Source organism: Schistocerca piceifrons, chromosome 3, assembly GCF_021461385.2.
Source record: "Schistocerca piceifrons isolate TAMUIC-IGC-003096 chromosome 3, iqSchPice1.1, whole genome shotgun sequence".
NCBI lineage: Eukaryota > Metazoa > Arthropoda > Insecta > Orthoptera > Acrididae > Schistocerca > Schistocerca piceifrons.
Genome location: NC_060140.1, coordinates 204,327,623 through 204,352,942, shown reverse-complemented (window position 1 = coordinate 204,352,942; position 25,320 = coordinate 204,327,623). Strand labels below are relative to the sequence as shown.

Below are 25,320 nucleotides of genomic sequence, written 5' to 3'. Positions count from 1 at the left end.
CATCCGTACTATGGATGTGTACCATATACTGTGCCAGGAAGTTCCTCGTCATGCACATAACTTTCTGGGCCAAATTGTCTCAGTAAATATACTTCTACCTCTAGAATTCAAAAAGTTCTAAACTTCTTTGCTAATTATATTGGGTAAACACACATCAACATAGAAAGGATGTGTTAGAGCACTGTTGATCAGCTCATTTGCTGGAGCTATGGAGAAACCCCCTCATTTTATTGTTTTGTTTAGTGCTGCCTTTTTTGGCAGAAGTGGGGAGAGGGGGTATATGAAAATGCAACTTCTCTTCTCAAGAGCTCTATAAGGAAAATTTGCTGGGATATGGTAGGTCACTGCTCCTTCATTACTGTACTCCAGCAACATCCAGTTTTGTGTGTTAATGAGCACAGTGTAAAGGGAGAGTTCCCAGGAACATATTGTGGTCCTTTCTGATTCCACATCAAGACATTTACAGGGTATGACTGCACCATATAAGAGCTTCAAGCCACACTGAATTCTAAAAGTGGGAGATCATACATGATTATGTAATCCTAAACTTTTGTGTGATTATGTAATCCTAAACTTTTGTGTATTGTTGTATATCTTATCTGGAACATGCATAAGAGTATTTTAGTCATGAGTCTCATTTGTGGTGGTAGGATTGTCACAACTGTCAAAATACAAGTAGAGTCACAAACGTCCTGTCAGATTAAACAGTGTGCCAGATCAGAACTTACTCTCAAACGTCCACATTTTGCAAGCAGTGCTGTCACTGTTCCAGCTATCCTGGCACACCTCACTTCACATCTTCTAATACCTTTACCTTCCAAGCTCTTCAGAAGTTGTACTTGATACCTTACGAGACAAATATTTCTGTAGGGACAGAGGGGAGTTGGGGGGTGGGGGGGAATTAGAATATTCCAGAGAATGGTAAGGGTCAGGGTCAGGGTTTGAGCATACAGTTGTAATCTGATGACATCCCAGAACTGCGTTCTGAACTAAGTACCAAACACTGTGATTATCACAGTAGACTCACTTTTGGGGTTTCGGGAGAAGTGTATTTAAATCTCTACCTGAAAATCATGATTAGGTTTCTGTGGTTTCCCTAAATCAGTTATACACATTTTTTGTCAAAAGATTATGTTTAAGTGCTGCTGTAGTCAACAGGTAACTGCGAAGCAAATTGTATTTCAAATTATAGTTTGACACAATGTTCCTGAAGCATGAATTAGTCGTTCACATTTTCAAGATTAATTTTTCATATAAACATGTCAAACCAAAAATTGCATAATGTTTATAAAAATTCTAATTGACAATGAGAAAAAATTGCATAAAACTTTTGTAAACTTCACTTGAAATTTATGTGACAAATGAAAATACAAAATTTCCAACTGACCTTCAGTAAGTAAATGGTTCAACACCTCTCTCTATAGGAGACAAAACCTCTGCATATGTATTCCAATGACATGGCATACGTAAATCTCCACTTCAGATATTCCGAAAGATTGAGCAGGTTTTGTGCATAAAAAGTCAAATATTGAAGCAATTATGTTATAATTATGTTAGGGTTTGAGCCCATGTTAAACTGTAGGTCCTTCTGTAGCTAGCGGGTAAATCAGTTCAAAGGCCAGGCAAAAACACTCCACTCCCCGTACGACCATGCCTATTAAAGCACTCAAGTGTTCAAACCAGCCTGCAGATCGATCAGGGACAGCTTTACCTCCAATTGCCTGCCCCTTTTTTGTGCTTCCAGAGGATCACCTATAATTTTAATTCTTCTACTCAGTTGTACAGATTAGTAATCAACATGTTTAACTCGAAATATATTCAGATCATTTGTGTAATGGGTTACATTTGGAGTAATAACATGCCTCTTCATTTTACATCTCTATATATTTATGAATTTTATTCCCATTCATATGCTGAAACATTTTAATTTTGGTGATTAATTTAAAGAAAAAGTTCATAAACTTCCTTCATCTAAGTTTCCCCTGGCGTATAAGATGTTCACGTATTACGGGAATGCAGCCAGGTGACGCCGTTGACAACCACCAGCCATTCAAAAGCAGCACACCGTGTCACATTCAAAGCCAAACAGCAGCAAGTAAGCACTGTGCAGGGGAATTTAAAACCTCATTTTTCAAAGAAACTCTGAAAAACTAACACTCAGACACACTGTATACACTAAGATGACCAGGAACCTAGAAGGACCCTGGTGTCTGATGGTGGCCGAAATGCACAAACTTTGTATTTCCACAAAATATGGCCAGTCCTGTTCAGAATATTCCTTGTGTAAGGTAGAAAGGCTGTAGACTTCGGTGCCACCTCGGTATTATCATTCACCCAGTGCCCAGTTGGTCCATACCACAAAGCACGTATGACATGTCTTTCACTATAATCATGTGGATGAAGGTACAAAGTTGAGCTGGATGGTGAGAACTATCATCCTGCAGATAAGACAGTGTGAGAGGCTTACTATAAATTGCATGTCCCAATGTACCATCCGCCTTCCTCCTGATCAACACTTCAAGGAAGAGACAGCAGCCATTCTTTTCCACCTTCATTTGTGAAACAAATATTTGATTGGATTTAATTAATGCGTTCTAAACAGTTATTCAAATTCTCACTTTCATGATGCCAAATAACAAAACTATCATCTATATATCCAAAAAAGCATGCATGTTTCAGGGCCACCAATTCCAAGGCACATTCCTTGAAATCTTTTGCAAACGAATTGGCAATAATAGGTGACAATGAGCTTCCCATTGCAACTTCGTCAGTCTGTTCATAGTGTTGGTCACTGAATGGAAAGTAAGTGTCAGCCAACACATGTCAAAATATGTGTGTTAATTCATTACCAAACCTAACCTCAGTCAACCATAATGAATGAGACAGAGGAACACAAGTGGGGAGAGATAGAGAGAGAGAGAGAGAGAGCACATCAAAACTTACTAGAATATCAGAGTCACTCAAATGCATTCCCTCCAATCGATGTAATAAATCCACCGAATCCACCGAGTTCTTAATGTCATGCTCACATTGACCTACTTGTAGGGTTCAACAGAGTAGCAAGGTGACTTGCTACAAGATATGCCAAACCACCAATGTTACAATCAGATGAAGGAACCCTTTCCTCATGGATGTTAGGGAGGTCTTATAACTTTGAGGGAACAGCACAATAAGAATTAAAGACTCTTGATAATCTCCTGCAATAAGGAACTTTGATTGTGGAGGCAGTTAGTCTCTATCTCAACACTTTTTGTGGGCTCAACACAGATCCTGATACACTGAATCAGACAGTAAACACTGCATACTTTGAATGTAATCCTGCTTGCCCAAATCAACAGTAGCATTGCTCTTGTCCGCAGGTAAAATAACAGTTTCCAGATCAACTGTAAGTGAAGGTGAAGCAGCCCTCTCATCTGCTGTAATATTACTCTTTGGTGGATGTGCCCCAGTCAAAGCATGACATGCCTCCCTCCTGGTCTCCTCTGCAACATCTGGAGGTCGTTTAAAAACAGCCTCTTCAGAAGAAGTAATAAAATCAACCTCTGGCAACTGCTTGGGATTCGGTGCAAAATTTAAACCGTTCCCTAACATGAAATTAGAATTATATTAATACTTTCAGCTGCTGACTGGCGTTGATATGTATCAACTGGGACAAGTGAAAATGTGTGCCTTGAGCGGGACCTGAACCCGGGATCTCCTGCTTACATGGCAGTCACTCTATCCATCTGAGCCACTGAGGGCACAGAGGATAGTGCGACTGCAGGGACTATCTCGTGCGTGCCTCCCGCGAGACCCACTTTCTCACATTGTATGTCCACACACTACATTCGTAGTGTCCCACCCCAACACACTCATTACTTGTGGAAGACATTCTTACCAAGTCCAGAGATAGTCCCTGCAGTCGCACTACCCTCTTTGCCCTCGGTGGCTCAGATGGATAGAGCGTCTGCCATGTAAGCAGGAGATCCCGGGTTCGAATCCCGGTTGGGGCACACATTTTCACCTGTCCCTGTTGATATATATATATATATCAATGCCCATCAGCAGCTGAAGGTGTTAATATAATTCTAATTTTGTTCTAGACAGCTGCTGGTCATCAATGGTGTCTGTCCTTTCTTCAGGCACAATGGTGTCTGTTCTTTTGGGCAAGTCCGAAAGAACAGACACCATATCCTTATAAGTATATTACCCTAACATGGATAAAGCTGTGTCGCCAAAAGCTTTCTCCATGAGATTTATAACAGGACATCAAGGTATGCAGGGTGAGTTAAAAAGGAATGATATAGAAATTTATTGAGATAACTCACATAATCAGTAGATGTGTCCGTTTACAGGAAACAGCCTCAAAGCCACTACGAGCACCAGCATAGTGCACAGTCAAAATGATTACTTTCAGTAGCACAGAGCATACCCACTGTGTGTTTTGGTTTCATGAAATGAACTCTGCAACAAATGCTCTGTGTAAATTTTGCACAGAATATGCTACTGAACCTCCGAGTAGACCCGCAATTTACTCTTGGCTCAAGAACTTTCTTGGGACAGAGTGTTCACTGCGCTGTGATAAATTACCAGGTCGCCAACATGTTGCTGATTATGTCAGACAGGTTAGGAAGAACTTTGCCCACAGTCCACAAAAATCAACACAACATGCATCTCATGAAATCGGTATTCCACAAAAGACTGTTTATCTGATGAGTACTGTGTAGAAGTTTAAACTTGAAACCATATATATTCACAACGGCACAGCACATTACTGATGCCGATAAGGCTGCTCAGGTGTAATTCTGTGTGGAAATGTTGCATCAGTAACAGGATGATGAGACATTCCTGAACACAATAATCTTCAGCCATGAGTCAACATATCATATCAGTGGCGTGGTGAACACCCGCAACTGCAGAATATGAGGCAGTGAAAATCCATATGCACCTTGGAAGACGTTCATGGCAGCCCCAAAGTTAATGTATTCTGTGCCCCTTGCAAACTGAACGTGTACAGCCTTTTCTTGTTCTTGGAGAAAACTGTCACTGATATTGTGTAACTGGATATGCTTGCAAATTTTTTAAATTCCACACATCGATGATGATGATGATCGAGATGAGATGGTTTCCTACCAGCAAGACAGTGCAACACCTGATTTCCTCACAGGGATTCGAGGTTTCCTCGATAATCACATCCCAGGTCAATGGACTGGCCAAGAAGGGCAAATTGCATGGCCACCTCAGTCCCTAGATTTGACACCACTGGATTTTTTCTTCGGGGTGTCATTAAAGACCATATGTATGTCTCGCCCCTACCAAACAATTTAGCCAACCTGAAAATTTGAATCAACACTGCCATTGCACAAGTTATACCCAATTTGCAGGAAGAAATTGATTGAGAAGAGAAAGTGGATAGTAATCACCAAAGGGCTCAGTGTGAAAGGGTACTTAATACCTTGGTTCACAGGGCCCATTTCATCTCAGACCCTGAGAGTTTGTCAGCTGAGTTATCCTATCTAAAAGTCGCCTCTCATTATAATGGGCAAAGTCTACAGCCTTCCGCCATACACACACAGGGAGCATTTCAAACAGAAGTATGTGCTTCAATCACTATCTACAATCAGGAATCTTTTAGGTTCCGTAAAAGATGATCTTGTTTTGCATATGGTGGGTATCTACTGTATGCCTTGCAGTTGTGGCATGTTATATATGATCAGACTATCAGAACTGTGGAGGACCAGCGTACAGAGGATAACCAGCACACATACTTACAACAGCTGCACAAATCTTCCATTGCAGAACATTGTCTTGGCAGTGGTCATCCTATAGAATATAATATGGAGATTCTGGCATGCTCTTTCAGCTACTAGGATAGTGTTGTCAAGGAAGCTGTCGAAATTAACTAGCAAGTAACCTTATAAATAAAATTGGCGTTTGTCATTTAAATTTTGCATGCAATCCTGCTCTCTCCCTTCTCAAAAAATAGAGGGACAGAGTTTATTGTACCTCGCCCATTGATTATTAATTTCACTACTGATAACTTCTAATGTCAGTCTTCATCGGTTTGTGATGATGCTAGTGTTTACAGCTTTGTGTGTGTGTGTGTGTGTGTGTGTGTGTGTGTGTGTGTGTGTGTGTGTGTGTGTCAGAATTTCTTTGAAAATCAAAGTTTTAAATTGCCCTGCACAGCACTTACTTGCTGCAGTTTCACCTTGAAAATGGCAGGGTCTGCTCCTGTCAAAATGTTGGCTGTTGTCAATGATGTCACCCAGCTTCATTCCCATAAGTTACTTGAACACCAATTACGCTGGGGGAAACTCGAGTCTCATACTGTTTACCTCTATGCAGAGGAAATACATTGTTGCTTGCATAGGCTGGATAAATTTTGCAGCAGTAGAGTAAGCTTGCAATGCGTATTTGGTTTTTGTTTAGGTGTCATGTTCAAAATATTGTTCCAATGTTTGCTAAAGTTGTGCATCATATTAATCCTCCTGCCACCTATCACATCAACCACTGATTCTGGCATCCATTGCATCCTGGACCTTTAGACTCCAGCTTCTCTCAGGTCGTCCACACTTTCTTCTTTCCGCTGGGGTCCATTGCCACACTTTGGCCATCAGCTATCACCTATCCTTCCTATATGTCCATATCATTTTAGAAGTTCCATTCCTGTGGTGTCTGTTACTGATTTATTGACATTCATAGGCTCTCTCGTATTGGCATTTGGTATGTGGTTCAGCCTGGAGATGGCACAACGCCTCCAAAAGCCTATCTCTAGTGCAAGCAATTTGTTTCTCTGATGTTTGTTCATTACCCGTGTTCCTGCTTCATATATAGTGATGTTTTCAGAAACTAAAGGATATGCTGCCTGTCTGGTTCCTTTTTATTATGCGAAAGGACCGAGTTCAGTTGTCATACAGCCTTCGTGCCCTGCCCTCTGACAGAATCACAATGTCATCGGCGAACCTCAAAGTTTTTATTTTTTCTCCATGGATTTTAATTTCTGCTCTGAATTTTGCTTTTGTTTCCTTTACTGCTTGCTCAATATACAGATTGAATAGGCTACAACCCTGTCTCACCCCCTTCCCAACCACTGATACCCTTTCACGTCCCTCGACTCTTATAACTGCCATCTGGTTTCTGTACAAATTGTAAATAGCCTTTCGCTCCCTGTATTTTACCCTGCCACCTTCAGAATTTGAAAGAGAGTATTCCAGTCAACATTGTCAAAAGCTTTCGCCAAGTCAACAAATGCTAGAAACGCAGGTTTACCTTTCCTTAATCTATTTTCTAAGATAAGTCGTAGGGCCAGTATTGCCTCACGTGTCCCAACAAACTGATCTTCCCTGAGGTCGGCTTCTACCAGTTTTTCCATTCGTCTGTAAAGAATTCGCATTAGTATTTTGCAGCCATGACTTATTAAATTGATAGTTTGCTAATTTTCGCATCTGTCAACACCTGCTTCCTTTGGGATTGGAGTTATTATATTCTTCTTGAAGCCTGAGGGTATTTCGCCTGTCTCATACATCTTGCTCACTAGATGGTAGAGTTTTGTTAGGCCTGGCTCTCCCAAGGCTGTCAGTAGTTCTGATGGAATGTTGTCTACTCCCTGGGCCTTGTTTCGACTTAGGTCTTTCAGTGCTCTGACAAACTCTTCACACAGTATCATATCTCCTATTTCTTCTTCATCTACATTCTCTTCCATTTCTATAATATTGTCCTCAAGAACATCACCCTTGTATAGACCCTCTATATACTCCTTCCACCTTTCTGCTTTCCCTTCTTTGCTTAGAACTGGGTTTCCATCTGAGCTCTTGATATTCATGCAAGTGGTTCTCTTTTCTCCACAGGTCTCTTTAATTTTCCTGTTGGCAGTATCTATCTTACCACTGGTGATATGCACCCGTACATCCTTACATTTGTCCTCTAGCCATTTTGGACTTCCTGCCGATCTCATTTCTGAGACATTTGTATTCCTTTTTGCCTGCTTCATTTACTGCACTTTTATATTTTCTCCTTTCATGTATTTAATTCAATATCTCTTGTGTTACCCAAGGATTTCTATTAGCCCTCGTCTTTTTACCTTCTTGATCGTCTGCTACCTTCACTATTTCATCTCTCAAAGCTACCCATTCTTCTTCTACTGTATTACTTTGCCCCATTCTTGTCAAATGTTCCCTAATGCTCTCCCTGAAATTCTCTACAACCTCTGGTTCTTTAAGTTTATCCAGGTCCCATCTCCTCAAATTTCCACCTTTTTGCAGTTTCTTCAGTTTTAATCTACAGTTCATAACCAATAGATTGTGGTCAGAGTCCACATCTGTCCCTGGAAATGTCTTACAATTTAAAACCTGGTTCCTAAATCTCTATCTTACCATTATATAATCTATCTGAAACCTGTCAGTATCTCCAGGCTTCTTCCATGTATACAACCTTCTTTTATGATTCTTGAACCAAGTGTTAGCTATGATAAAGTTATGCTCTGTGCAAAATTCTACCAAGCGGCTTTCCCTTCCATTCCTTACTCCCATTCCATATTCACCTACTATCTTTCCTTCTCTCCCTTTTCCTACTATAGAGTTCCAGTCACCCATGACTATTAAATTTTTGTCTCCCTTCACTATCTGAATCGTTCCTTTTATCTCATCATACATTTCATCAATCTCTTCGTCATCCGTGGAGCTGGTTGGCATATAAAATAGCTACTGTAGTAGGCGTGGGCTTCGTATCTATCTTGGCCACAATAATGCATTCACTATGCTGTTTGTAGTAGCTTACCCTCATTCCTATTTTCCTATTCATTATTAAACCTACTCCTGCATTACCCCTATTTGATTCTGTATTTATAACCCTGTATTCACCTGACCAGAAGTCTTGTTCCTCCTGCCACCGAACTTCACTAATTCCCTCTATATATAACTTTAACCTATCCATTTCCATTTTTAAATTTTCTAACCTACCTGCCCAATTAAGGGATCTGACATTCCACGCTCCGATCCATAGAACACCAGTTTTCTTTCTCCTGATAATGACGTCCTCCTGAGTAGTCCCTGCCCGGAGATCCGAATGGAGGACTATTTTACCTCCGGAATATTTTACCCAAGAGGACGCCATCATCATATAACCCTACAGTAAAGCTGCATGCCCTCGGGAAAAATTACGGCTGTAGTTTCCCCTTGCTTTCAGCTGTTGGAAGTACCAGCACAGCAAGACCGTTTTGGTTAGTGTTACAAGGCGAGATCAGTCAATCATCCAGACTGTTGCCCTTGCAACTACTGAAAAGGCTGCTGTCCCTCTTTAGGAACCACACGTTTGTCTGGCCTCTCAACAAATACCCCTCCGTTGTGGGTACACCTACGGTATGGCTATCTGTATCACTGAGGCACGCAAGACTCCCCACCAACGGCAAGGTCCATGGTTCATGGCTATACAACGTCTGTGGTATAGTCCTTTTGTTACAGGAAACTCCAGTGACACTAAATTTCCTACTTAGACAGCACTGATACAATCTGTATAGAACTTTTTAATGTGAATAGTTGACACACCACTGTTCTTTATATTTGTCTACAGATTGTTTTGTATTGCTGTATCATAGGCCTTCTACAAATCCACAAATACTAAATGGATTCCTCTGCTTCTGGCATTTCTCTTCTCAATTAGATTCTGTACTGTGAATATTCCACGTGAATGTTGTGGTCTAAAATCATTTTGTTTCTCAGACAATGTAGCCTCCATGTCTATTCTTTCTTTAAGGATTCTGCCATATATTGGCTGGGTTACTTGTCTCGTCATCCTCCTCCTGAGTGTTCGCCCATATGCTTTTGTTATGAGAATCAGGTTGCTAGGTTTATGTTATTAATTTTCGTGATTCACTTATTTCTAACATAACAAAATATAAGATTTATGCATGTTTAAACATATCTCAAATAGTGCAACCAGTAGGAGAAAGAACAAAAACTATACAGAAAACTTAATTCAACATTGCAGCAATTATACTGTAAGCAGTAACATTTATTTTGTGTGACATAGATTGAATTTCTGAAATGAACTTTGGAGTTTGTTGCTGATAAGGCCTTACTATTAAATGTTGAAACTTATGAAAATATAATGTTCTATGTAGATACTTATCATTCTAAATTGTGCACTTCAAATGTGCACCTGAATTTGTCTGTACTTCATTTTTATGGTGGTAGTGGAAAAACTCCACTGAAATCACTCATCACTATGACAAATGTTTGAAGTATTACTGTAACTGTCACTTGTTTTTAATGAAATAATAATTTTCTCCACTGAATTTTCCAAAAGGCTTCATTCTGCCATGCCGTCTCCATGATACTCTATGTATGTTTGATGGCCTCCTTCCAGTCTTCAGAGATGACTTTCCTAACAGCTTCTTTTGTGAGTGCTTAGACTTCAGAAATAGTAAACTTATTATAAATCCTGACAGTGTAACATTTAATTTGGTTTCATATCAACTCTAATGAGTTGAAATGCCAACAGAATGCCCTTGTCAACAACAGCTGATTAATAATGAGTGTTATCTATAGTCCATGAGACGAGTGATTGGTACTGACAGTTCCGGCGGGCAGACGGCGCTGTTGCCGAACGTGGCTCACAGCACGTGGCGCCCTGTCTGCTACACGCATTCTCTAGTAGCAGAAATAAAAGCGAGACAAAATACAAGTCGTATTGGTACGCGTGAATTTATTTAAAGTTGATGCTTGAAATATATTAACTCGAAAACTGATAAGAGCTATTTAGTACAAGTATCTAAGATGCTGAAACATAATAAAGTTATTTGTTAAACTTCACAACTGAAATGAAAACTATTTTCGCAAGTTGTTGAACATTAACAGTTTTGGTTTCCATTGTTAAGTATTAGCATTATTGATTTGTTCTACTACAAGCTACAGAATAATTGGTCAGTGTATTAAGAGTTATAATCTGAAGAAAGTACTCACAATATGATGATCTGGTTGTAGATCGATAGCAAACTCCCTCCTTACATTCCTGAATACGTTGTAGTTACTGTAATGGAAAAACACCACTCACATCACTGTCAGAATCTGATTTGACATGTCTTCCTCAGCACTACTTGAACTATCACTGCTCTCTGCCAGATGTATAATTAAATTTTCGATGCATTCTTCCACAACCCCTTCGGTTTTGGCCGCCTCTCTGATGGCACTTGCAGTGCTGTTTACAATTTTAGCCCACGTCTCACTTGTCACTTTATTGATAGCTGCTGGAAGGAGAGTTTCCACTTCAGAAATCGTGAATTTTTTATTGTTTGCAGCAATGTAATTTTTTATCTGCGCCCACACTCCTTCAATTGCATTGAAGTGACAGTGGTATGGAGGAAGCCGAACGATTTCATGCCCGTGCCTTTTAGCAATCTCGTCAATTACATATGTTGGAAATTGGGGTTTCTTTTGTGCCACAATTTCGAGCAGTTCCGCCTTCCTTAAATCTTCTCTGAAATCTACTTTTCGCCGTTTCAACCACTGAATGATATCGTCTTTTTTTGTTGCCAAGGTTGGTGCCTTATCGTGGACAATGGAATGATAAGGCGCATTGTCCATAATAATCACCGATGGACTTGTCAGATTCGTCATAAGCGATGTCTCGAACCATTCTTGAAATACTACACTGTTCATTTCTTCATGGTAATCTCCCGTCTTTTTTGACCGAAACATTTTCAAGCAGTTTGGCACAAAACCTTTCAATGTTCCTGCATGTAAGACAGTAATACACCCTCCTTTGCCAACAGGCACTGCCATTGTCCCCTCGGGCATTCCATCATTCCAGCCTCTACGTAAAGAATGGCTGGCATTGACCCAAGTTTCATCTAACCACACTATACTTTCAAATTCCACACCCATGATCCTGCGCAGAAATCTGCACCGCCATGCAACTACGTCTGTCCTTTCCATTAATATTTTGCGTCCGTTAAACAGTGAATAGCTGAAGCCTATGTCTTTCAACACTGTACGCAATGAAAATTTGCTCCCTTTAAAAAGATTGTCTTTCTGAAGCGACACCAGTAATTTAGATAGAGTGGGATGTTCCCTTCTCTTATAATAGCTGTATATATGACGACGAATAGCGTCTTTCTGAAAATCATCCAAAGCGGTCACCTGCTTATTTCTCGGTCGCTTCTTTCCTGGTGTGTGCAGCTTTGTTGTGCCACTCTCGTCACAATCTACACTATACTGTTCTTTCCCTATCTTTACAACAGTGTTCTTACTTATTTTCAATGCTGCTGCAGTTCTCTTCACAACCTGAACAACAGGAATTAAGGGCCCACCTTTGTCCTTTTATTTCTCAAAGTAATCCCTCACAGAGCACACGAATTCACGGGCCTGGGTGTGTAGCACACTTTTCTTCCTCCATTTCACTTCTTGTGTTGGACTGGTACTACCCGCCGCACTAGACATTGTTTACAACGAAACATAAACAAAGAAACACTAAAAACAACAAAAACGAAATAAACTGCGAATTCAACTTCAGACAAATGACGAACGACCGCACCGCCTGCACGCGAGACACTGGTAAGTTTCATAAGCGCGTGCGACCGGGTTTCAGAGCGGCAACGTGGCCCTTGCTACCCGCTCAAAGTCAGGCCGTCATTGGCTGCCTGCCTGCGGTCGCTAGGCAACGGAAAGACGCTATCGAGCTTTCAGTACCAAAGACTCGTCTCCCAGACTATAGAACAATTGTTGGCAGTTTTCCCTGATTTTGAATTAGTGATTCTATGAATCATTTTGTAAAATTTAGGTGGTTCATTTCTTCATGATGATCTCCTGTTTCCCTTGATTTAAAAAGGTGGAGACTATTCAGACGAAATCCTTGTGAGGTGCGTACTTGAAAAAGAATAATATTGTCCCCTTTGCCTGGAGGCATTGCCATTGTCATCTGTCCAGCCCTGTTCGACAAAACGAGCAGAAGTGGCCCACATCTCTTCAAGCCGCACCACTTCTTCGATATTCATGCCGTAGATCTGCCCTAAAAATTTGCATCGTCAAACAGCTACATCCTTGTTCTCCATCGACAGCATAGGGCCACAGAAATGTTCTTACTGAAATACTAGGTTGTGCAAAACTGTGTGTGAGTGCCTTGAAAAAGACTGGATTCCATAATAATGGTGACCAATAACCTGTTGATTATTGGATTTCCCTTTCTATGATAATGGTCACAAATGTGACAATGAATCGCATCCTCAGCAAATGAATCTATATTGGTAATCTGTTGATCCATAGAATGGTTTTTCCCGAAGAGTTTAAACCTTCGATGTTTTTACAACTTTTTATTTCTTGGACATTTTCTTGCCAGTATTCACAATAATGTTTTTTATTTTTTTGTTCTGTGCTACAGCAGTTCTTTTGATTGCATGATGAATGGATAGCAGCAGGCCACCGTTAGGTCTTACAGTCTCAAAGTAGACATGTAACACGTAAACCATTTCTCTTGCCTGGCCTCATACAGCAATCCCCCAGCCAAGAGAACAACATGGAACTTCTCCACTAATAATTTTCAATGAACTTTTTTCTGATATTCTGATATTCAGTACCACAGAGCAAGCAAGAGTAACAACAAACAAAATACTAACTCATCCAACAATAAAAATTATGACAAACAAAATTGCGGGGGCGCAATGAGCATACAGAACAGCAGGCTATCTGAAACTTGAGCACAGTGTAAGCACGAAATGTTGTGGTGGTGGGGTGAAGATTTGGCAATTACAGCTGGTTGATGCGGTAGTCCTGCTCCTTGCTTAAAAGCTTGACTGTAGCTGCATGAGACAAGAAAATTCCCCCCAGCAATATCTGCATGATGTAATGAGATTCATAGCTTATGTAAGCAAAACATTCTAATTATAAAAAAGCTGCATCAGCCATACAAAATATAGTGTTTCATTGAGACCTCATCCAGACTTCCACACCTACTACAGTCTTCAGGTAAACATACCAGTATTGATTCTTGTTTCCTAATGTAATGTAGCCTCTTTGTAGCATGTCATTACCTCAGTCTTTTCTTATCTCTTGGTATCCTGCAAAGTATTCGCTTGGTTCATCTCCCACCCATTAACCTGCCAATTGTCCTGTCCACATCTGTTTAATTTTTGTTACAGTCTTAATTATGCTTTTTGCTACTGTCGGTTCTATCATCAATTTGTTTGTTTCTCTAGCACTCATAGTAATTCCAAACATGAATTTCCAGGCTTGCTGAACAGCACACAGTCTTTGCATTAATATTACATTCCTCATTGTCACATTTCAAAACTGTTAATACACACAGACTGCAAACTTTGCTTTTCAGACTCACTGGGAGCTAGTTTTCAAAGCTCTGTTTAGTTTACTCCAGGAAATTTTTAGCTGCCTCTTTATTTCTTTAGCCTGCCTGCAAAAACAATACAAACAAAAAACCCTCACCAACGATTTTGTAACTCCATTGTTTATTTTCTTTGATTTTTATGTTGTGTTATTTGTTTAAGTCTTGTTATAATTGGTTTACAAGCTTTCTTTCAAACATGCTCTATTAATGGCCTTCATTAATTGTTGATGATTATTTGCTCTCTTTTCATGGACCTGAAGATGGATTCAGGTACATACCATTAGTACATCTTCCTGCTTATCTTTCCCAGAATCTGGAGCTGCCTCTGTGGCTACTAATAATGCTGACATGCAATCTTGCAGCCTTTTTTCCAGTCTCAAATGTCCCACCACTTGACAAGACACAATGGAAATGGTATCTTTGATGTGTATTGTCTTAAGTATATTAATGTAATTGAATCAATGCCTACCCTCTTAAAATCTATGAATCCTAGGCAGAGTTGTAATTTATACTTATTGCTTCATTCTATAATTTCATTCATTAGTTGCAATTAATGTCTAAATGTCTAAAGCTAGTGTGTTCCTTTGCCATTAAAATCAGTTTTTTTCTATACAGTTGGTGACAATTTTAATGAATATATTGTGCACTGCGGAGAAGAGGCTGATAGGTCTGTAGTTTGATTCTCTTCCCCCCCCCCTTCAGTCTTGTGAAATACGTGGGGTTCAGATTTTTAGAATTGTCTTCTTTTGTATAAATATTCTGTGAGTATGCAAGGGAAGTTTTGAAGACAGAGATGAGGTACTGCCAGAAGTAAGGCTACGAGGGTGGGACATGAATTTTTTTGGGTAGCTCAGTCAGTAGAGTACCTACCTATGGAAGACAAAGGTTCCAGGTTCAAGTCCTGCTCTGTCACACAGTTATAATCTGCCAGGAAGTTTCAGATCAATGCACTCTCCACTGCAGAATGAAAATTCATTCTGAAAACTCTGAATGCTTGCACAATTTTCTCTCTGCTGTTGGGTAGTGTGCCATCTTAACTATTGAAATGGGATCTTACCCAAGTTAAGTTATTATTGTGACTTCTTTGTACTGTTGTTTTTTTTTCAGTTTTTTGTCCTCAAATTTTAGCTGTATCTTCTCTCCATCTTCTAAAAGATATTTCCAGTAGATTAGTTTAATTCATGATATTCTAATCTTGATCTGTCATTGTTTTCTTGTAACTCAACAACAACAACAATGCGCGAGTTCCCACTTACACACGCACTGAAAACTGCCCGCAACTTAGTCTGATGTCATAGTTTGCCTTTAGTGGTCATAGTTTTTGTGATGTTTTGAAATTAAGAAACCTATAACAGTTAGTTCAGAGAGGAAAAATGTGATCGCCAGGTACGTCATGTTACATAGTTTTTGGGTCATATGTTACTGTATACAAAATATAGTCATCGTGGAAAATTGTAAGTTATTGTCTGTATTGAAGAACACAGCTGATTACCATGAAGAAATGAACAGGGACATGTTTCAGCAGTGGTTTAAGGACTTGTGTTTGAAAAAAAAACTTGAAAAAGCCTTTAGTAATAGATATCAAGAATTCCTCATATCATTCAATTTAGCCTTGATAAGGCAGCTGTAGTAGTTTCTGTAAAACAAGACACTGTCAAATGTCTACAAGGAAACACCATTTGTATACCAGATGACTGTGTAAAGGATGAATTACTGGATCTCATGACTCAGAATAAACCATCTTTACCTCCATATGTTACAGATCAGGGATGTCCAGTCTTTTAGCTTACCTGGGCCACATTGGAAGAAGCCATGTTTTTGGGTTGTGCATAATGTACTTAGCAATAACAATAACCATTGCATCATGTGGTAGGAGTTTCAAACTTGTAATATCAATTTATCATGAACAAACAATGGAAAATCCAAGATGGAGTAATGACAGTATTATGACAAGGATAGATTGCAACTCACCATATAGTGGAGGTGCTGAGTTGCAGATACGCACAACAAAAAGACAGTCAAACAAGTAAGCTTTCGGTCAGAAAGGCCGTCACATGCAAATTCAACTCGCACTGTCATGACCGCAGTCTGGCTGCTGAGGCGAGTCTGTGAACAGCAGTGCACGGTGGGAGACGCAGTGTGGATGGTAAGGCTAAGGAGGAGGCTGGGGCAGGACGGGTCAGAGATACCAGGATAGGAACGGGGTATAGTAAAGTGCTGCTTGTGAGAACATGGGTGCAGAGAGGGTAGGGCAACTAGATCCAGTTGCGATGTTAGACATAGGGCAGGGGAGAGGGAGGCAGCGGAAAAGGAGAGAAATAAAAAGACTTTGGGTACATTGGTGGAATAGAGGGCTGTGTAATGCTGGAGTGGGAACATGGAAGGGGATACCTGGTTGTAGGACAGTGATTAATGAGGGTTGAGGCCAGGAGGGTTACAGGAATTTAGGATGTACTGCAGCGAGAGTTCCCACCTGCACAATTCAGAAAATCTGATGTTGGTAGGAAGGATCCAGATGGCACAGGCTGTGAAGCAGTCATTAAAATGAAGAACACTGTGTTGGGCAGCATGCTCAGCAACTGGGTGGTCCAGCTGTTTCTCGACCACAGTTTGTGGTGTGCGGACACATAGCTGGTTGGTTGTCTTGCTTACTTGGAATGCAGCATAGTGGTTGCATCTTAATTTGTAGATCACATGACTGGTTTCTCAAGGAGTCCTGCCTGTGTTGAGATAGGTGATGCTTGTGACTGAACTGGAGTAGGTGGTGGTGGGAGCATATATGGGCAGGCCTTGCATCTAGGTCTGTTACAGGGATATGAACCATGGGGCAAGGTAATGGAAGCATGGCTTGTGTATAGATGGATGAGGATATTGTATAGGTTCAGTAGGCAGTGATAATACCACTGTGGGAGGGATGGGAAGGGTAGTGGGTAGGCCATTCCTTGCTTCAGGGCATGACAAAAGGTACTCGAAACCCTTTCAGAGAATGTGATTCAGTTACTCAAGTCCTGGGTGGTACTGAGTTACAATGGGAATGCTCCCCTGTGGCTTGACTTTGAAACTTTGGAACACGGAGGGTGACTGGAGAGCCAAGATTCAAGAGATCTGTTTCTGTACAAGGCTGGGAGGGTAATTGTGGTCTGTAAGGGTCTCAGTGAGACTCTTCGTTTATTTTGAGAGTGGCTGCTCATCACTACAGGTGTGATGGCCATGGGAGGCTAGGCTGTATGGAAGGGACTTCTTGGTATGGAATGGGTGGCAGCCATTGAAATGGAGGTATTGCTGGTGGTGGTTGGTAGGTTTGATACAGGTGGAGGTGTTGGTGTAGCCTCTTTGAGGTGGAGGTCAACATCAAGCAAGGAGGCTTGTTTGGTTGAGGAGGAACAGTTGAAGTGAATGATGGAGAAGGTATTGAGGTTCTGGAGGAATATGGATTGTGTATTCTTGACATTGATCCAGATAGCAAAGTTGTCATCAGTGAATCTGAACCAGTTGAGGTGTTGGGATTCTGGGTGTGCAGAAAGGATACCTGTAGATGGCCCATGAATAGGTTGGCATAGGATGATGTCATGTGCATTCCCATTTCTGTACCCTGGATTTGTCTGTGGGTGATGCCTTCAAGGAAGAAGTAATTGTGGATGAGGATATTGTTGGTCAGTGCAACTAGGGAGGAGGTTGCAGGGTTGGAATCCGTCAGGTGTTGGGAAAGGTAGTGTTCAGTAGTGTCAAGGCCATGGGCATTAGGGATTTTAGTGTAAAGGGAGGTGGCATCAGTACTTATGAGCAGGACACGATGTGCTAAAGGAACAGGATATGTGGAGTGTTGGTGGAGGAAATGGTTGGTATCTTTTATATAATACTGAAGGTGTTGGTGTGTGAGAGCAGATATTCTCTAAGTGGGGATACAGTAACCGATCACAATAGGGTGTCTTAGGTGGTTGGGTTTTTGGACTTTAGGAAGCATATAGATGGCAAGTGTGTGGAAAATGGTAGTGGTCAGGGAGAGATGAACTATGGGGAGAGGTTCTGGGATGGCTGTAAGGCTCTGAGGAGAGACTGGAGATCCTGCAGGTTTCTGCAACGGAGTCACTGTGGCAGAGTTTTTGGGTGAATGAATCTGACGGGTGGCAGAGTCCTTCTGCTGGTAACCCTTGTAGTTCGAAACAACAGTGGTGGTGCCTTTGTCAGCAGGCAGGATTGTAAGGTCAGGATCAGTTATTAGGAGTTGGATTGCAATTATTTCTGCGGGTGTAAAGTTAGATTGCATGTTGTGATATTTGAGGAATGATGGGGAGGCAAGGTTCAAGGTTAAGAATTTCTGGAAAGTTAACAGGTTAACAGGGGGTGATTTGGGGGAAGTGGGGCTGGATCACTATTGAGTGGAGTAGTACATAAACAGATTTATTTATTTATTTATTTTTATATACCGATTGTGTCATATTTGCTCACTTCTTGGGCCTCACTGATAATTGCTTCAGGCCACATGCGGGCTGTGGCTTGGACACACCTGTTATAGATAAACTAACAGAAAAATATGGTCATAGGGTCCTTAGACTGACACCATACCATTGCCACTTCAGTTCCATTGAAATCATATGGGCTCAGGTTAAAGTTTATGTGACAAGGAACAACAAAAACATGTATGTTAGCATAAGTGGAAAGAACTGCATTGTCAGATTGGCATGATGTTTAAGACACATGTAGGATGTAATAATGAAAGTGTGGTAGAATTAAGGTTTAGTGCAAAATGACAATGAATAACTTATTATTTCATTAAATTCTGACAGTAGTTCTAGTGGCAACACAGACAACAGTGAAAGTGATTCTGATTTAACCTCTCCACTGCCTACAAAGACAGTGACAACAGACAGGGAGTAGACTATTTGTTTCTTTTTTGGTGTGCATGCAATTATTGACTGCACAAGCACATGCCATTTATGAGATGCCAACTCGGCTCTCCACCACTGCCATCAGTTAATCAGTTAATTTTAATCAGATTATAACCACTTCATTCACTGTCTGTTCACCATCCCCACTCCTTTACCTCCTGGATTCCTACTCATCACAGTTGATACCAACTCCCTGTACACCAGCATCACTTATGCTCATGGCCTCGCTGCCATCAAACACTACCTTTCCCAACATCCTTCAGACCCACTACCTCCTTCCTCACTTACCTTACGAACTATATCCTGACTCACAACTACTTCCTTTGAAGAGAAGATATTTAAACAAAACTGCAGCACAGTTATAGGAAACCAACACCATCCTATGCAAACCTTTTTATGGGCCATGTAGAGGTAAGCTTTCTAACCTCCTAAAACGCCAAGCCCTGTGGTTCAGGTTCAGTGGTGATACTCTCATGATCTGGACTCAGGACCCAGACACTCTATCTTGATTCCTCCACAACCACAACACCTTTTCTCCCATCCACTTCATCTGGTCCTCCTAAACTCCAGGTGCCACCATCCTGGGTGTTAACCTCCACTTCTCTGATGGTGCCATCCACATATCTGTCCACAATAAGCTCAACTGCATTTCAAGAGCTGCCACCCCTTCCACACCAAAATGCCTTTCCCATACAGGCTGACCATCTGTCGATTGTGTACCTGCAGTGATAAGAACTCCCTTCCCCAATATGCTGAATGTGGTGTCACCGCCAGACACCACACTTGCTAGGTGGTAGCCATTAAATCGGCCGCGGTCCGTTAGTATACGTCGGACCCGCGTGTCGCCACTGTCAGTGATAGCAGACCGAGCGCCGCCACATGGCAGGTCTAGAGAGACTTCCTAGCACTCACCCCAGTTGTACAGCCGACTTTGCTAGCGATGGTTCACTGACAAATTACGCTCTCATTTGCCAAGACGATAGTCAGCATAGCCTTCAGCTACATCATTTGCTACGACCTAGCAAGGCGCCATTATCATTTGCTATTAATCTTGTGATGCATGTACTGTCTGACCGATGTTCACCAATTATGGATTAAAGTTAAGTATTCCCGAGGCTATGTACTTATTTTACTAGACTCAACTCCTTTAACTGTTCCAGACCTCATGCCAGCCTGCGTGAGCTTAAACGCGTGCCTTTCGGCTACCCGTCACTGTGGATTGGCTGTCTTGCCAGTCCACAACACTGAAGGTCTCTTAAAGGCATTCAAATGGGCACTACTTCTCAAACGTAGTCTGCAAACAGAATTCCCGTGCCATATCCTCACACACAGCTAATCATCCCACCACCCCCAAGAATCAGCAACAAAGGAGTGTCTCCTTGTCACCCATTATCTCCCTGGACTGGAACATCTGTGTCGTATTCTTTGCCAGGGTTTTGATGATCTATCTTCATGCCCTGAAATGAGGGACGTCCTACACAAGATACTTTCCACCTCTCCGAAAGTGGTGTTCCATCACCCACGAAACCAACACAACGTCCTAATCCATCCATATGCTGCTCCCACTCCCAACCCCTTGCCAAAAGGATCACATTCCTGTTGAAGACACAGATGCAAGACCTGCTTAGTCCATTCACCCATCACTTCCTACTCTAGTTCTGTCACAGGCTTATTCCTTCTCATCAGAGGCCGGGTCAGCTGGCAAAGTAGCAATGTCATATATCACCTCTACTGTTATCACTGCACAGCTTTTTGTTTTGTTCTCAACCAACCAGGTGTCCACCAGAGTGAATGGCCACTGCCAAACTGTGGCCAAGAGCAAAACAGACCATCTGGTGGCAGAATATACAGTGGAGCACAAAACATGCTCGATTTCACAGGCTGCTTAACAACCCAAGCCATCTGTATCTTTCCCTCCACTACTAGCTTCTCTAAAATATGCAGAGGGGAGTTATCCCTGCAGCACGGTGTCCATACCCGGAACTATCCTAACCTCTATCTTCATTAACCAACTGTCACCAACCCTCCACCTGGCAGCTTCCCCTTCCTGTGTACTAACACCCCCTCCCAGTCCACTTCTGCATGTCACCTTCATTGTGTGCTGCTTCCCACCACCTTTGACACTGGTGCATCACATGCCTAGCCTGTGAACCTGCTGATCCTCCCTCAGGCATTCCTAGTCAGCAAAGTGGCTGCCTCCCTTCAAACAGCTAACTACCCATATTCAAGCCCTCTTCCTGCAATTTGTATATCTCTCTCTGTGCTCACCCCACCGGACACTACCCCACCTCTCTCTGCCTCACCCTACCCTTATCCACCTGCCAAACTGCACTCTTTGACATTATGCGTTCAAGTGGTACTGCGTAAGTGTACAGAGGTGTGTGTGTATATGTGTGTGTGTGTGTGTGTGTGTGTGTGTGTGTGTGTAGGTGTAGGTGCGCGCGCGCGCGTATGCATGTGAACACCCTAGCTTGAGAAAAGATTTAATCTCAAAGCTAGTGAGTTTTATGCCCCCCCCCCCCCTTTTTTGTGAGTGCCCTTGTTGACAGCTCAACACTTCTGCTTTTCAGTGAGTGCTCTCTTTTACTCCTAAAGTATTCACTGATAAAACTGTATGGGTCACGGGTGAGCAATGGAGGGTGTACATTCTAGGTTTAAGCTAGTTATCTTCAGAGCTACAGTGTTGAGTTTATCATACCTCTATAGTTGTGTGTGTGTGTGTGTGTGTGTGTGTGTGTGTGTGTGTGTGTACCTGCACCAGCCACTGGACCTGTGTTTTCATCAAATATTCACATTTTTGCCGCTATGCGGCAGCTCTGGGACATTCTACAAATGTGCTTATTTACAAGCTGAAGGCAGTGAATCTTGATCACAATAGTCTGCTTTTTATAAAAACTGGTAAGTCATGTTCTTTCTTCATTATGTTCAAAGGCATATTGACTTACGAATTACTATGTACGAAAAGATTCTCAGAAGTATTCCTTGCAATATTAAGTAGTCACATGCCCAAGTTCATATTTTGGCAGGGTTGCCATAATATAGTGGTCACTCAGTGTATATAGTGAGTGACAAACCTTGTGTTCACTATACATCAAGTAGCTTTAGTGTGTGAAATTGTTACACCAAGAGCACAACAATTTTTCCCCAATTACCCATATCCTCCTGTTAATAATGTACAAATTATATTGCTATAGTACACCAAATATGTCTCACCCTTCTGCTCCCTGTTCACCACTTTACTGATTTCCAGGTCGTAGATATACTGATACAGCAATTATTCCATTAGATTATTATCATCTGTTTATTCTTATTAAACTTGAATTTTGTTCTGCTTGATAACTTATGTGTTTGTTCTGTATTGTGATACAGTGAAAGGCTTTCCTTTTCAGGTGGCCCGAATAGAGATTCCATTTGCTAGAGCTGCAAAGAAAATAGACATTAAAAAACTCAAGAGAATTATATGGGAAATTCTTAGAAGATCTCCAGTTATTGGGGTTAGTGAGAGAATTATTATAAACTTGAAATTTAAAGTAGTAGATGTAATTTTCTTCACTATTTTTACTAACTCTGTGCTCTCTTCTATAGGGAAATGATTCATCGTCAAGTAGCAGCATTTCTGGTACTGAAAGTTCGGGAAATGAAGATGAAATGAAGTCACCAATGTGGGCAAGTGAAATGTATGAGAAACTCAAGAGCAACGTGACAGGAGATCTGGCAAAGGACTTGAACTTTCCAATTGCTTTTAATTGTTTACTCCATTTAGCTAATGATAAGAAGTTACTTCTCACTGGGAAAGATGATTTGTCTGATATTTTTGTTACTCAAATCAGAGAGAGTTCTTAATTTACAATGAAAAAGACTGGGATGTTATCAGAAGCAACAAATGTGCTCCTATGTGAAATATCTATCTGATGACTGTGGCTGTGACTAACTATCATGAACTGTGTTTTACTTTGCATCGCAGGCATGTTGGTCAATTCAGTATCTGAGAAGAAATATGTATTATTTTTCATGGATATTTCATCAGGAGTTCTTTTTATTACTGTGTTAAAACCTTTGTGACAATAGTCACAATTGAAACTATTTATATTTCTGGTTAAGTATGCCAGACTTTGAAGTAGTGTGAAGAAAGTAGACAACAGAAAGTGAATGCTGTTATATAGAAACCTTAGGGTGAACATTTAATGAACGATCATTACTTTTTCATAAGGAAGTCATATGTGGAAGCATAAAATATGAAGATAGACTTAATAATATTTATTGAACTCTTGTAATTGTTATTGTGTGGGAAGTAGAAGCATTCCAAGTTATTTGAATAGAAAGTCCCTTTTTTTTCTCTCTTCCTCTGCCCCTCCCTCCCGTCTTTCCAGGAGCAGGATAATAAAAGTAAGATAAGAATGGGATGCATGCTGCTTCCATATCTAGGCTCAAGAGAAACATCATGTCTACTGTGCTGCAGTAGGAAGATAATAATATATACAATGAAGAATTTAGACTTCAATTAAAATGAAAGTATCAAGGATTCTTGACATTGCCATTTTTTCTTTGCTATAGTCAAATAAACACACAATTCTTAAACTTCAGGTTCTGTAATTAAGGATGTGTCACTTGGCCATATAAACATTACATTTTGATTAATATATCTTTTATTTATATTTAATGTTGTATAGCTGTATTTGTTTATATTGCTGTATGGTGCTATAGTACATATTTTGTTGAGTTTTTCAATTAAATGCTCAGACAAAAACTAATTAATAAGTTTATTTTTTGTGTATTCATGGCTGTGGTGGTCACTATGTTTTGATGAAATGAGTATCTTTACCTGTCTCCTGTAGATCACAATGTATTGTGTCGTCTTAATGCACAGATAATCTTTTATTTCTTGACAAGGGCTTTACATTATATATACATATGCTGAAGATTGAAATAGTCAATCACAAAGACCATTGTAAAAATTTGAACGTCCACATAACAAGTTAACAATGAGAGAACTGAGGGAATACATGAAGCAGTAGAGGAATTGATCAATAATCATATGAAAGGCAATGGAAATTTGGTTGGACTGTGAGATTGGAATGCAATAGTCAGAGAGCCAATGGAAGGCAGAATTAATGTACAATATGGACTGGAGAAAAGAAATTAGAGGATTTGGATGTTGACAGATTTATATGATAAATTTTGTATGGTTGTAGTGAACACTGCCTTCCAAAGTCACAAGAGAAGGAATATTTGGAAAAGACTGGGAAACATGTTAACAACTACAGCTGAGTGGTTGTCTTCACTCAGTTTTGTTTGCATTCACAAATTTTTTTTTAATGTAGTTCTACATTATTGTTAGACAATGATTAAGAAATCACATGTAGGACTGCAAAGCACACAGAGGTGGATGTAAATTTAGTCATAAAATAGTAGTGGTGAAAAGTAGGCTGAAATCCAACAGGATAAAGGCATAGGAGTATAAACTGATGTGGAAAACTGAAGATTTAGGACAGAATGAGGCAATACAGAAATTTTTCCAAGGGAATACAAAAGAAAGTATAACAATGCCAAGAATGAAATGAATAGCTTGTAGTATTAATTGTTCAGGAATGAAATTAACGGGAAGTGCAAGCAGGCTAAATAAGAATGTGCTACACACACACACACACGTGCTGCATACATGAACTGTGGAGAAGTAAATAGTGAATGTGGGGATGGGTGCCGGCCGCGGTGGCCTTGCGGTTCTAGGCGCTTCAGTCCGGAACCGCGTGACTGCTACGGTCGCAGGTTCGAATCCTGCCTCGGGCATGGTTGTGTGTGATGTCCTTAGGTTAGTTAGGTTTAAGTAGTTCTAGGGGACTGATGACCTCAGATGTTAAGTCCCATAGTGCTCAGAGCCATTTTTTTTGTGGGGATGGGTAACCTGTGTTAGTTCAGGGAAAAGGGCAGACATATATCAGCAGTACATAGAAGCCCTATGGAATGGGTTGGAGTACTGTCCTGATGCACAATAAGAGAACAAAGATGCAAGTCACCAGGTACAATTGTTTCTATTGTAGCCAGTAGGAAAAAGTTTTTATACCTGCACTAAATAGCTCTTATGAATAAGGTAACTAAACATGGATATTACTATTTGTTG

The 25,320-nt window shown here is 40.8% G+C and overlaps 1 protein-coding gene and 1 non-coding gene across 3 annotated transcripts in view; both read left to right on the top strand.

Annotated features, from left to right (window-relative positions):
* Nucleotides 1-23,814, top strand: part of LOC124788350 (condensin complex subunit 2) — a 193,444-nt gene extending 169,630 nt beyond the window's left edge. For both annotated transcript variants that reach the window (XM_047255611.1, XM_047255612.1), the window contains 2 exons: nucleotides 22,592-22,696; nucleotides 22,788-23,814. In XM_047255611.1, the coding sequence (XP_047111567.1) occupies nucleotides 22,592-22,696; nucleotides 22,788-23,045 (363 nt within the window). In that variant the 3' untranslated portion in view covers nucleotides 23,046-23,814. The remainder of the gene's footprint in view (nucleotides 1-22,591; nucleotides 22,697-22,787) is intronic.
* On the top strand, nucleotides 3,918-3,992 carry Trnat-ugu. The gene has a single exon. It is a non-coding gene; the product is annotated as a tRNA-Thr (tRNA).
* Nucleotides 23,815-25,320: the final 1,506 nt, after the last annotated feature.